General features: G+C 33.7%; 3 protein-coding genes across 3 annotated transcripts; 1 reads left to right on the plus strand and 2 right to left on the minus strand.

Annotated features, from left to right (window-relative positions):
* The first annotated feature begins 4351 nt into the window (after nucleotides 1–4351).
* On the plus strand, nucleotides 4352–5693 carry LOC115235249 (39S ribosomal protein L52, mitochondrial). The gene is made up of 4 exons (XM_029806907.1): nucleotides 4352–4644; nucleotides 4846–4912; nucleotides 5195–5327; nucleotides 5399–5693. Exons 1-4 carry the CDS (start codon nucleotides 4587–4589, stop codon nucleotides 5558–5560), a joined length of 420 nt encoding a protein of 139 aa, XP_029662767.1. The 5' UTR covers nucleotides 4352–4586; the 3' UTR covers nucleotides 5561–5693.
* Nucleotides 5694–5877: 184 nt separating this feature from the next.
* LOC115235250 (odorant receptor Or2-like) lies at nucleotides 5878–10093 on the minus strand. The gene is made up of 7 exons (XM_029806908.1): nucleotides 9454–10093; nucleotides 8442–8780; nucleotides 7698–8163; nucleotides 7047–7146; nucleotides 6711–6830; nucleotides 6142–6294; nucleotides 5878–5931 (listed from the first exon to the last, which is right to left on the minus strand). Exons 1-7 carry the CDS (start codon nucleotides 9494–9496, stop codon nucleotides 5878–5880), a joined length of 1275 nt encoding a protein of 424 aa, XP_029662768.1. The 5' UTR covers nucleotides 9497–10093.
* Nucleotides 10094–10685: 592 nt separating this feature from the next.
* LOC115235255 lies at nucleotides 10686–12110 on the minus strand. Its single transcript, XM_029806918.1, has 3 exons — nucleotides 11938–12110; nucleotides 11259–11415; nucleotides 10686–11038 (listed from the first exon to the last, which is right to left on the minus strand). The coding sequence occupies exons 1-3, from the start codon at nucleotides 12070–12072 to the stop codon at nucleotides 10884–10886; spliced, it is 447 nt and encodes a 148-aa protein (XP_029662778.1). The 5' UTR covers nucleotides 12073–12110; the 3' UTR covers nucleotides 10686–10883.
* Nucleotides 12111–12514: the final 404 nt, after the last annotated feature.

Consider the following 12514-nt stretch of genomic DNA (forward strand, 5'->3'; position numbering starts at 1 on the left):
CAAAATGGCGGACGTTCAAATTTCGAAATTTCATGCACTTAATGTTATCCAGGATCAACTGCGTGGAAGTGGCATGAATTTGATCCCGTGTGTGTGTGTGTGTGTGTGTGTGTGTGTGTGTGTGTGTGTGTGTGTGTGTGTGTGTGTGTGTGTGTGTGTGTGTGTGTGTGTGTGTGTGTGTGTGTGTGTGTGTGTGTGTGTGTGTGTGTGTGTGTGTGTGTGTGTGTGTGTGTGTGTGTGTGTGTGTGTGTGTGTGTGTGTGTGTGTGTGTGTGTGTGTGTGTGTGTGTGTGTGTGTGTGTGTGTGTGTGTGTGTGTGTATGTGTGTGTGGGCGCGTGTGGCTAAACAAGTGTGAATGTGTACATAGTGGTGATAGGTTGCAGAACAGACGATTGAAAACTGTTATCTCTCTTTAATCATTCAAAACCTTTTACTCCGTGTTTTAAAATAAATTTTACTCAGTGTGTTAAAGTAAATGCTGAAAGTGGCTGCCATTTACTTCCTGACAATATGCCAATCTTTGATAGAATGCAGAAATGGCTCTATGATTCGTCTCAAAAGGTATCAGATCTATTTTATCCCTTATTTGCTGTATCAATTCTTGGATGCTTTCAGGTTTTGTTTTGTAAACCTTACTCTTCAGGTATCCCCATAGATAATAATCGAGAGAAGTTAGATCGGGTGACCGAGGTGGCCAATTCTCTCCTCCCTCATTTCTGTTCCTTCTTCCTATCCATCGTAATGGAGAAGTCTCATTTAAAATTTGACGTGGCCGTAAACCAAAATGAGCAGGAGCTCCATCATGCTGAAATCATATTTCTTCGGAATTATTTGGAAAAATATTTCGTATGGCTGGAATTATTTGATCTACAAGTAATCTCTCATATCTTTGAGCGTTCAGATTTTCTTAAAAAAAAACGGCTCTATTAAGTAGCCGTCTATTATTCCACACCATACATTAATTTTTTGTGGATATTGTGTGTGAGTTTCCCGCACCCAATTCGGATTCACATCTGACCAGAAACGAAAATTTTGATTATTAACTTCTCCCGTTAACGTGAAAGTTGCCTCGTCTGTAAAAAGAATTTGATAAGGGAAGATGGGCCGGACATCTATTAATGCCATTATTCTTTCACAAAAACCTATACGACGCTCCAGATCTCCGTCTTGCAATTCTTGAACATATTGTAATTTGTGTAGCGTGCATCAACCGGTTTGCGTCCTCTTGCTGACAATAATTGTAAGCGTTTCGTCCAATTTGTATGCCCAATACATCTAATATTCGAGGTGTGTTTGTTATGAAAAGACCGTACTCGACAAAGGTATGTAACCCCTTAATCCAATTTAGAATTTTCAACCCCCCTCTTACCCCCGCGTACCAGGGGGTGGGGAATGATCTGTATCCATGTCATAGGGTAGCTTTTTTGATAAATCAAAATACGTGTTTTACCGTTTTTCGATATTTTCATTTTTACAAAAATTATTTAGGGGTTTCCACACTTTTGACAAACCCTGTATAAATGGAAGGGGAATAGCAGGCTGAAAAGTGTCGGAAGGAAGTGAAAAAGAAATCGTAGTTGCCTCTCTCTTGGGAGTAACTACACATACAAGCATCGTGTCTGTAGTATACATACTTTTGTGTACACCCTGCCGAAAATGGTCGATTAAAACCGATTAAAACATAATCCGTTTTAATCGGTTTAACTCACAAGAGAGAGGCAACTATGATTTTCTTTCTTACTTCCTTCCGACATGTTTTTCTATCGGGAAACAAAGGCATTCTTGACCTTCCATTTATATATGTTCTAAGGTTTTACCATGGGAAACAAAGGCATTCTTCACCTTCCATTTATATATGTTCTAAGGTTTTACCATGGCACCGAAAAGTGGATCCAGCGACGTAGTTCCGCCGGCTCTAAAATGGATCCAGTTAGCGCCACTGTACCGGCTAGAGAAAGCGTTACAGGAAAAACGGCGGCGTGGCCCCTCTCGTTTTAATTGTCGCTAATTAGTTTTATTAATTTTTAACCTCTGACCAAGCTCTTACATTTTGTCACAGCTTCTTTTTATTATTTTATTTAAGTTATTTGTTTCTATATGTTTATTTTTAAATTGACATGATTACTTCAAAGGAGTGTGTTAACCTTCACATATTTTATTCAGAATTTATTTATGTATATTTTTTGCGTTATACTGAAGAAGACTAAGTAAAGTCGAAACGTTTATTTGAATTAAATACGTTTAATTAAAGAGAATTATCTTGTATTCACAAGTTTTTTTATTATTGACACCTTTAATTTAGCTCGTATAGTTGATCCATTATTTATTTATTTTTCTTATTTATTGCTTTGCAATACACGAGCCACATTGATCTTTATTTTATTTTTTTGTAATAGATTGTTGGAAAATGATTATGGAGACATTGAAAGAATATTTGGAGATATTGGCTGGCCATGTTTTCGATAAGCTGGTAATTATACGTGTGAACGCGTATTCATGTACATAATATTTATTTATATTTTATATACAGGGTGGCCTCGAACGTTCCAGCCAGACTTTGAGATCTTATAGGAAATTTAATTCTGAACAAAAAATTTCCTATAAACATGGGTCGAAAAATGCTTTCTTAAGAAGTTATGTACAAAAGGCGAAAAAACGTACACGTTGGCCAAGAGTGGATATTCATCATTTTTACATTTTTCTTATTCTTTATTTTTTTAATTATTTTATATCTTTTATGTATAGAATAAATTACGATTAGAAGATTTATTTAATTAATAATTTGTATGTTTTTACGCGAAATCTGCTAGACACGCCAAATCGCTAATGTTAACGCTACTACGATGTATGATTTTCGAGACGTCAGCTATAGCGATATCTCGGGAGAGAAAGAGGCAGCGGATCATATGTCTGCGCTCTTCTACTGCCCGAAGCTAGCCGAACGCAGAGAGCACACGTACACGGCTCTTTCCTCGTGTGCGCTATCCCCTCCACACGCTGTGGCTGGTGGCAGAGTCTCAGAATTGGCATCTCTGTCCTGTGATTCTTTACTCATTGCACAGAACAGAGTATGTCCTTTTCTATATGCACCTTGACCCCCACTCCTCAACACTCGGTCTAGATCATAGAAATAGTATATCTAGACCGAGTGTTGAGGAGTGGGGGCCAAGGTGCACGTAGAAAAGAATATACTCTGTTCCGTGCCCCTTGCGTTCTCTCTCACTCGCATGTAGCATAGCGAAACAGAGTATGTCCTTTTCTACGTGCATCTTTACCCCCATTCCTTAAATAAAGGCAAACGCTCGGTCTAGATATACTATGTTTATGGTCTAGATATACTATGTCTATGGTACCGATCATGTAACTTCTTCCCTAGAGCGGAAACGTGAAAAGTGATAAATATTAGCATTGAAATCAAATGGCAAAAATTTTCACTTTCATTTTTCCGCCCTAGGGGAAAAGTTACATGATCGATACCCTGGCAGCACAGATGTTTGTACTAAACCTAGATCGCTAACTTCGGGCTTTGACATATGAAAAGCTGTGGCCAGCCGGATTTCCGGTTTCGGCCATGACACCTTACAATAAAATGGCGGCGATGCGTGTGTAGTGCATGTATGTGATACCCGACGTGTGTTAGTGTTTGTGCGTACGTGATACCCGATATTTAAATTGTAAATTTAAATTTACCTTATTATAAATTATTATTGCTTCACAGATATCTATACTACTACTAGAGGCAGCACAGATGTTTGTACTAAACCTAGATCGCTAACTTCGGGCTTTGACATATGAAAAGCTGTGGCCAGCCGGATTTCCGGTTTCGGCCATGACACCTTACAATAAAATGGCGGCGATACGTGTGTAGTGCGTGTATGTGATACCCGACGTGTGTTAGTGTTTGTGCGTACGTGATACCCGATATTTAAATTGTAAATTTAAATTTACCTTATTATAAATTATTATTGCTTCACAGATATCTATACTACTACTAGATCGCTAACTTCGTCAAAAGAGCTGTGGCCGGCCGGATTTCCGGATTCGGCCATGACACCTTACAACAAAATGGCGGCAGTGCATGTGTAGTGCGTATATAGGTGCGTTCCGTTTCACGCATTGAGCGCATAGATTGCCTGGAAATCTATAGTTCACGTAACACGAGCGAGAGAGAACGCAAGGGGCACGAAACAGAGTATGTCCTTTTCTACGTGGGCATCGGCTCCCAATCCTCAACACTCGGTCTAGATATACTATGTCTATGTAAGCACTACACATGCACCCCCATTTTGTTGTAAGGTGTCATGGCCGAATCCGGGAATCCGGCCGGCCACAGCTCTTTTGACGAAGTTAGCGATCTAGTAGTAGTATAGATATCTGTGCCTGGCAGTGAATTTCGGAACACGAAACATTATAATGTTCTTTTTATAAAAAGAAAATTGGGGATGTTGATAAAAAAATGTTTTATGTTGGTATCATTGAGCAAATGCAAAAATAGTGGTGTGTCTACTGTATAACAAAGTCCGTGCTTGACATATAACCTAAATGAAAAGTAGCAAGTTGTTAAATATTACCATCGAATTAATACAATGTTATCATCGAATATGATTACTGTTGGAGCCATACTTCGTGTAGAGCGATATTTAAGTTAGTATTATTATAAGAGAAAAAAATTATTCAAACACAATGATGTTATAATTCTTTCGTTCATTCGACTACTCTCGTATATACTTATCCTTCGCCAATTTTGGCCTTCGTGAGAATAAGTTTCTTATAGTATAATTATTTATATCAGTTTATGAGGATATATCTCATCGTTATTATACTTATATTATTTTTTTATTGCAGATTATATTGTGATTAATGGATTTCATCAATCTTGCGCGCGATATTTGAACCAGAGATGGAGAGAAAAGTATGAGTTTTCCGAAATTGTTTATACTTGCTTAAGCATATACAACGTTATATAATATATATTATTTTGTCTGTAACATCCAACATAAAATAATTGTTTCTAAATTTATATTTATATAAAATATCCAGTTTAAAAAGTATTAATAAATAAAAAATAAGTTTTTTAAATATTAACTTATGTGTAGTATATTTTAAATTTATCAGATATTTTTAATTATTCTATTAATTCAGTGTTACTTTTATGACACTAATACATATTAATTATATTTGTTTCTGTTTTTAGACGTGGATTAACAGTCAATCCAAATGCTTTTAGCCCATTGACTAATTTACCAGATTATACATTTAAAGATGGAAAACCTACACCTCTTGGAATAAGACAAAAAGCACGCTTAGATAGACAACGTAATTATGCGGTATGTGAAGCAAATTGAGATTTTTATTAATTTTTCATTAATTCTTATTGTATACGTTTTATTGTTTTTAGGCAAGAATTATCAAATTAGTAGCAGAGATAGATTATGCTGTTGAGAGGCATGCTAAAATGCAGGAAGTAGAAAAACAAAGAAGACAACAAATTCTTGATAATAAATTGAAACCCAAAGGAGATTTATTGTTTAAGAAGCAGATGGATAAAATAAAAAATTAACGTGTGTGTGTATGTAAAAAAAATAATATACTTATATAAATGTTATTGTATATGATTATGTTTAGCTTTCATCTTTTTATTCTTACGATCGAAAATCGATGCAAGGATCAATAAAACAATCGTGAAGAAAATATATTGTATTTCTAATATTTTACAAATATTTTTTACAATATTTCTTTTATTTTTTACAAATATTTCTCTTTCTATATACTATAACATTTTTATACAAATAATTTAGTGTATAATTTTGCATTATAATGTCATACTAAACTATCGATTATGTCTACGTATTAATTTACGTTCTAATTTTATTCTTGTTAATCTCGATTAGCAAGTAACACGGATACATAGCCTGCTGATGTTTTAAGTAACTGAAATTTCATTTTTAGTAGTAAAGAGAAAAACAAGAGAAATTTAAATATACTAACTCTACAATAAACTTATTCCAATATTTTGGAATAAATGTGTATAATTAAAAATTATATAATATGTTTAACGATATCAATAAGGCCATTATTTCAAGATGTGATTTAAAGTAAAAAGAGAATATGTGTATATTATATACATTATAGATAACTCACGTTGCAAAATGTAATCATCGTCATCGGAAAAATTTTCCCTGCTGTAATGTGGAGCGGTTTCTTTGCACGGAGCATGATTAACATATTTCTTGCTGCCTTTGCTTCCAGATTATACCATATATATTCATACGTGGCACAATGTATCTTTTCAGACTGAGAAAATACTATTTTATATGATAATTGATCCTTCAAATTAATTCGAATGGAAAGAATAAAATCATTTTTTTAGTCGGATCAATTATTGAAATTTTATATGTATAAAACGATTATACAGAGACACATTTACACACACATTTAAATTTATTCATTGATAGTAATAGAAATAGTAACTTTTATCATTTCTACTACAAATAAAAAATTATCAAATTGATGTTGTAGTTTATGCTACTTCGAATAATACACACATCATGAATATGATTATTAAAATTTTAGAGTCTCACACACACAAAAACGCAATAACTATTTCATAATTTTCGTTTGTGGCAAAAGTTATGAAAAAACTAGATAATAAAAAATTAGATGATTTACTCTCTCTATATAATCATTAAAATCATTATTATGTTACTTACTTGAGTCACGAGAAATTCGCCGACCGCACAGTAAAGACACATGTGCATTAAAACACATACACTAGCTAAGATATATGAAGTCAATTGCATAAATGACAAGTGACCCCCCTGATTAACAACCTATGTTATTATTATAAATTGAATCTGTATTACATTAAAAAATTTATAGTTTTATATTCAAAAATCATATTGTATGAAAATTGCTGGTAAATTGCTAAATGCTTATGAAACGATACTAATTTGATAAACGTATTTGATAAATAAAACGTTGCACACATTATTGACATTTGCCTCATTGTCAGCGTAAAATCATGCTATTTTATTATATTTACTTACGTTAATTATTAAAAATCCGTGAAGGCAAAACAGTATGCCAAAGAGGAATAACAGACCAAGCAGCATTAAATCGAATGTGTTATCGACGACTTCGATAGATCTATGATAACAAGAGACGAATGAAATTTTATAAGTAATGTGTTATTGTTTGTGAAATGTATATAGTTGTGTAGATATCATGTGTGCTTCTATAATAATTAGCATTTAATCAGAGTTTATAGCAATTACTATCCTGGTGTAAATAATTAATAATAATAATAATTATATAACTTTTCACGCGAAAATTATGCAAAAAATACAATTTTTTATGAAGTAAACTTTTTAGATTATTTTCTAAGTTTTACGGTAAACTATGCGATTTGGGCCATTTTTACAATAATCTATAACTTCTACAATTTACTACATCGTTTATAAAAATGTTCGTAAAAAGTTGTAGAAACTTGTAATAATTTGTAAATTTTTTTTACAACTCAATACATCTACAACTTACCATGAATTTTTACAATTTTCACAAATTTGTAGAAAGTTGTGATTTGTTGTTAAAAATTTTAATTTTTCGCAGAAATACGTAAATTGTTATACAATTATTTCCACCAGGGTATTAATTCATCAATAATACTTAAAGGATCCATGTCCGAGTATTATGAGAACCTGATCAAGCGGATGTGATCTTTGACGTTAAACTTTAAAGCTGCTTTGAAATTCGGATTATTTCCTAAATTCAGTAATCGCAGATGCAGATTCTCCATTTGGCCACATATATGTAAGATCAGTAGTCCGAGAAAGTTGTCGATTCCGGTGTAAGAGAGACCGGATAAGGTCAGCGCGATTGCTTGTACCAAAAACGTCAGCTCGAATTGCGGGCTCTTGGATACATCATGCAAGTAGTAGGCTTGGATTAGCAAGGGCTTGCCAGGATTAGTAAGATTTGTCACATGCCTGACTGTCAATCCGAAGAAAGCTGGGATCGTGATCAGCAATGTGAAAAGTATCATCACTCCTCCGCATAAGGCGAGCACGCGAGTGTTTCTGGCACGTTTTAACATGATTTTTCGCTCTTCTTTCACCTTCACTCTCATCCAGTCCCTCACGATCATGTCGATTAGCGACGATAAAGCTACAAAGAGAAAGCAATATATCATTATGTGGTATTTGATGATTTTTGAAATTATTATCTCTTGCAATTTTATTTTGTAATTGCATCTTTAATGTTCGATTGCAATAGTTTACTTTAGTGATGTATAGTTATCGTGGTTTTTGTTTTTTAAGATTTGCTAAAAGAAATTTCGGAGATCAGCGAATTCATTTGTATATACGAGTTGAATAAAGTAGTATAAAAAAACAAAAATTAGAATTCTAAATAAGTATAATTTATCGAATATATATAATATGTACCTTTTTTTTTACACCACATGATAGAGACTTTCAATACCGTAATCAACAAAGGTAGAGTATATTGCAAATTATCTATCATCAGTATCATGTCGCCCCATACCCTTATCAGTGACATTACAGCCGGTATTGTCAGTACGAAAATCAACGTGATGACATTGAATAGCAACCGAAGTTTTGGTAATAACGTTTCACGTGAGTTGTTGCTGTCCTGCGGCCAAAGACCGACGATTCTCAATATGCAGCGATTCAGACGGATTGCCCATTCTATATCTATTTGTGATCGGTTAATGAAATCTTGATGTATAATAATATCTTTTACTCGAATATCAACATTTCTCCCTATAAACATTTTAATTGTTAAAGTTAAATGTTCACTACATATAAGATTGACAAAGTATACTGGGTGTCCCAAAATTAGACCGACAAACTTCAAGTGGTTATAAAGGACACCATATATGTATATATATACACACACACATACACACACACACACACACACACACACACACACATATATCTATCGAAAGTATATAAATGTTTAAATAGAATTTAGATTAATCTCAAATTATATATATACACTTATACTACGATATACATATATATAAAGACTATTTTGTTTTGGAAACACTATTAACTGATAACACAAAAGAAAGAACATAATTATTTTCAAAAATATGTGCAGAAAATTATAGGTCAAATCGATCAAAAAGAAGGATGTTAAATTTGGTAAAAAATCATTTAGATTGTTGAAAAAAATTCTTTAATATATCATATGTGAGATGTTTCAACACTATACTGGTATCTCTTTAGCCACAATTATGTAAAAATACTGGATAATATCAAGTGAAAAAACAAAAAACGGCAATAATAATTCTCATATTAAAATAGATTCAAGTAAATGATATATAAAAATCTTTAAGAATTGTGAATAGACCAAATCCACATTTAAATATCATTAAAATTGTTCAGATACACATGTTCTATTTTATTCCGAGCCATTATGATCACTTACCTCCGTGAATGTTATGACCATTATATTTGTTTGGACAGTCCATGGCATTTGGCTGAAGGGGCACTGGTCTGTCCACGGTCCCGATGCGATATCATCCCCACTTTCGAAACATCATTATCACGCATGCCTCCGACGAAATTCTTGAAACGTGAAAGGTACATTGCACCGTCGTAAATATTGCAGCAACCAGAGGAAGAACATATGCTCTATTATCGTCTCGTGTGCGAACGTATTCATCTGACAAAAGGATTCGATGAATAAACTATAATAGCAAGCGCACATAAACGAGACTATTCGAAGTTCATCGACTCTCATTTTCTTTTTTTCCTCTGCCGCTGAAAATTTAAAATGAAGAGTTGTAATCGCGTGCATGTGGGAAAAAAATTTCTCACGCCCACGAGATCGTAATGGTACAAAATGTGCCGAACTAAGTTAAAAATTTCAAAAGAACGCGTGGAAACGCCTGCAGCTTGTCAACATTTTTTTGCGTCGCTAAAAATTGTTTTGTCGCTGTTAAAAAGAAAATTACCATTTGCCGGACACAGTGCATTATTAATGAGTCCATATAGATGTAGGATCATTTTCAGATAGTCGAAACATAGCCGTACGTAACATAGCGAGAACGACAAAAAAGATAATATAATAACGCGGTGACAACTTGTGAGTAACGTGGTTTGTAATTTATATAGTGAATGTAAAATGCGGATACGCATTTACAATAAATAAAGTATATCGAAGATATAAAATATAAAAATATGAATATAAAATGTATAATAAAATATGTATAAATATAAAATGTTTAAAAAGCGAATATTGCTCTTGCAAAATAATAATGTGTCATAATGATTTTCTCTAATGAGCGCGATTAGGTAATGCGATTAACATATTACATTGAGAAAAATTGTTATTATAATAAATTTGCATTCGTCACGTGTGACGATGCACACGCGCTGATACGTGAACTGTATAAAGAATTTGTCTGAGAGAAAAAAATGCTCGTTACGCAATATTAATTACACCTTACAATCTTTTATCAACTATTTTTATCTACTATTTAGAGAATTGTTGCAAGAATTGAAATTCAATCTATCAACTATGTGAACTAACCATATATTTATATCTTTATATAAATTAAAACTATTGATACATAAATTGTTAAAAGATGAAAACAATTATTTTTTAAAATAGGTGTAAGAGTAAACAGATTGTAAAATGACGGATAATAACGATTGTTGTTGTCTTATTGGGATTTTATTTTTGTGCAAAATACATGATACAGTTGAAATACAGAAATTTTCTTATCACAGTTAATAAATCTCTTTTCGAGAAAAGAAACACAAATGCAATTTTTTCCATTTTCCTGAAAAAAAAAAAATTAATGCACGAGCTATAATAAATGCCCATTATTGTTTTATTTTATACGTGCTTCCTTAATGCACTGCCGTAATTATCGTGAGATAGGATTTCGTATTTGGAGAGGCGCGGATATTAATATTGCCCCTGGATGATCCCAGAGTATTCGGTTCATCGCATATAACCGCATAGCTGCCATTGTCATTCACTACGCTAATATAATGAAGGATTCCTGCGCGTAAAGAATATTCAAAGTCAACAATTAATGATACAACTGATTGTCAAAAAATGATAAATTAATGTTTAATTTATATCTGCTTATAATATGATTTAATAAATATGTTTTTCTCGTTAGCAATATCTGTCTCTTCAAGTTTTGGTCATATGATGTGCTCAATGTTCTCATATTGAACGGAATTAAGTTATATTTCTGTTATTCAATATTTCCTTACTATTAGTGACAGTCAGCGTCAGAGTACTTGATTGAACGATGTTTGTTGGATTGTTAAATTCGATAACTCGGCGGAAAATTGTTTCGTCGGAATATCGTCTTCCAATCTCGAGATTTCCGATGAATCCAGCAACGTACGTATTGGGCACCAAATTTTTCTAAAAATATGAGATAAGATATACATTTTTTTTTTGATAATTACATTGAAAATATTTTTCAATAATATTTTTTCTGTGCAAGATTTTACTCTCTCTCATATGCGATAAGAGATCCATGAATTAATTTTTAAATATTTTCCCGGATTATCTCGCTAAAAATTCGATAACGGAAATTTTTTAGAAGATTTGAATTGATGCACGTCGTATTTAAATATATAAAGTGGAATTAAAAATGTAAAAGATTGATTCAATATTGAGGATCAAAAAGCTAAGTTATCAGAAATTTTTCTTTCAGATCTCGGCATCACAAATGAAAAGACGTCAAAGAATCTAAAAAATAATCTCTCTCTCTCTCTCTTCACATCATATCGTACGTACATTTTATAATTTGCATATTTTATATTCCTTTTCAAAAAAGAGAAAAGATTAGATTTAATAGCATTATTTGCATAATTATTTATAGATTTCTCTATTACATCTCGAGATCAACTTGACAAAAACTATCTCATCAAACCGACTTACCAACGCTGTTTTCGGTACGACATCCTTGTCGGCGAATTCGATCAGGACATTCTTGGTCTCGGACAGATCGACCGAAGCGGAGGAGGCCTGCAGGAACGCCAGGACCGCGAGCACGACGACGATTGGGCGAGACATTTCGGTTCGGTTTGTTCGGGTCGCGAGGTACGTCCGTCTCTTTTATAGACCAGTTCTCTCAAGTGCCTTTGGCGCCAAGGTGAGCGTGCCTTATCTGTACGGTTCTTTTGTGATTCTCTACCTTATGGCCCACCACCACGTATTTCTCTCCCTCGCGGAATACAAATAAGGGAAATGCGATCGCGTATATGCCGTCCGTCTGGTTCACTGCCATGCCTGGACGACGAATTCACGCGCGATGACCTTCGAAAAAGTATCGGCCGTGTTTATCTATTTAGTATTCATGCCGTAATGCTCTTGGCATATTACGACGCTTCGGATGTACCCATAAGAGCACGCTGTCTTATCGGAACGCATGCCTAACTTTATATAAAGTTATGCGCATGACGATCCAGTAGTAGCAAAGCAGCAGGATTTTATTCAGATTCTTAATCGCTTCCTT

The sequence above is a fragment of the Formica exsecta genome, unplaced genomic scaffold (assembly GCF_003651465.1).
Source record: "Formica exsecta isolate Colony F162 unplaced genomic scaffold, ASM365146v1 scaffold214, whole genome shotgun sequence".
Lineage (NCBI taxonomy): Eukaryota > Metazoa > Arthropoda > Insecta > Hymenoptera > Formicidae > Formica > Formica exsecta.

Coding starts and splice junctions, on each gene's coding strand:
- LOC115235249 (XM_029806907.1), top strand. CDS start 4,587: ATGTTATCATCGAATATGATTACTGTTGGAGCCATACTTCGTGTAGAG. Junction 4,913..5,194: donor AACCAGAGATGGAGAGAAAA/GTATGAGTTTTC, acceptor TTCTGTTTTTAG/ACGTGGATTAACAGTCAATC. Junction 5,328..5,398: donor ATAGACAACGTAATTATGCG/GTATGTGAAGCA, acceptor TATTGTTTTTAG/GCAAGAATTATCAAATTAGT.
- LOC115235250 (XM_029806908.1), bottom strand. CDS start 9,496: ATGGACTGTCCAAACAAATATAATGGTCATAACATTCACGGAG. Junction 8,164..8,441: donor CATGTGGTGTAAAAAAAAAG/GTACATATTATA, acceptor TTCTCTTTGTAG/CTTTATCGTCGCTAATCGAC. Junction 5,932..6,141: donor CGATGATTACATTTTGCAAC/GTGAGTTATCTA, acceptor ATGAAATTTCAG/TTACTTAAAACATCAGCAGG.
- LOC115235255 (XM_029806918.1), bottom strand. CDS start 12,072: ATGTCTCGCCCAATCGTCGTCGTGCTCGCGGTCCTGGCGTTCCTGCAG. Junction 11,416..11,937: donor TCGTACCGAAAACAGCGTTG/GTAAGTCGGTTT, acceptor TCATATTTTTAG/AAAAATTTGGTGCCCAATAC. Junction 11,039..11,258: donor GACGCTGACTGTCACTAATA/GTAAGGAAATAT, acceptor CTTTACGCGCAG/GAATCCTTCATTATATTAGC.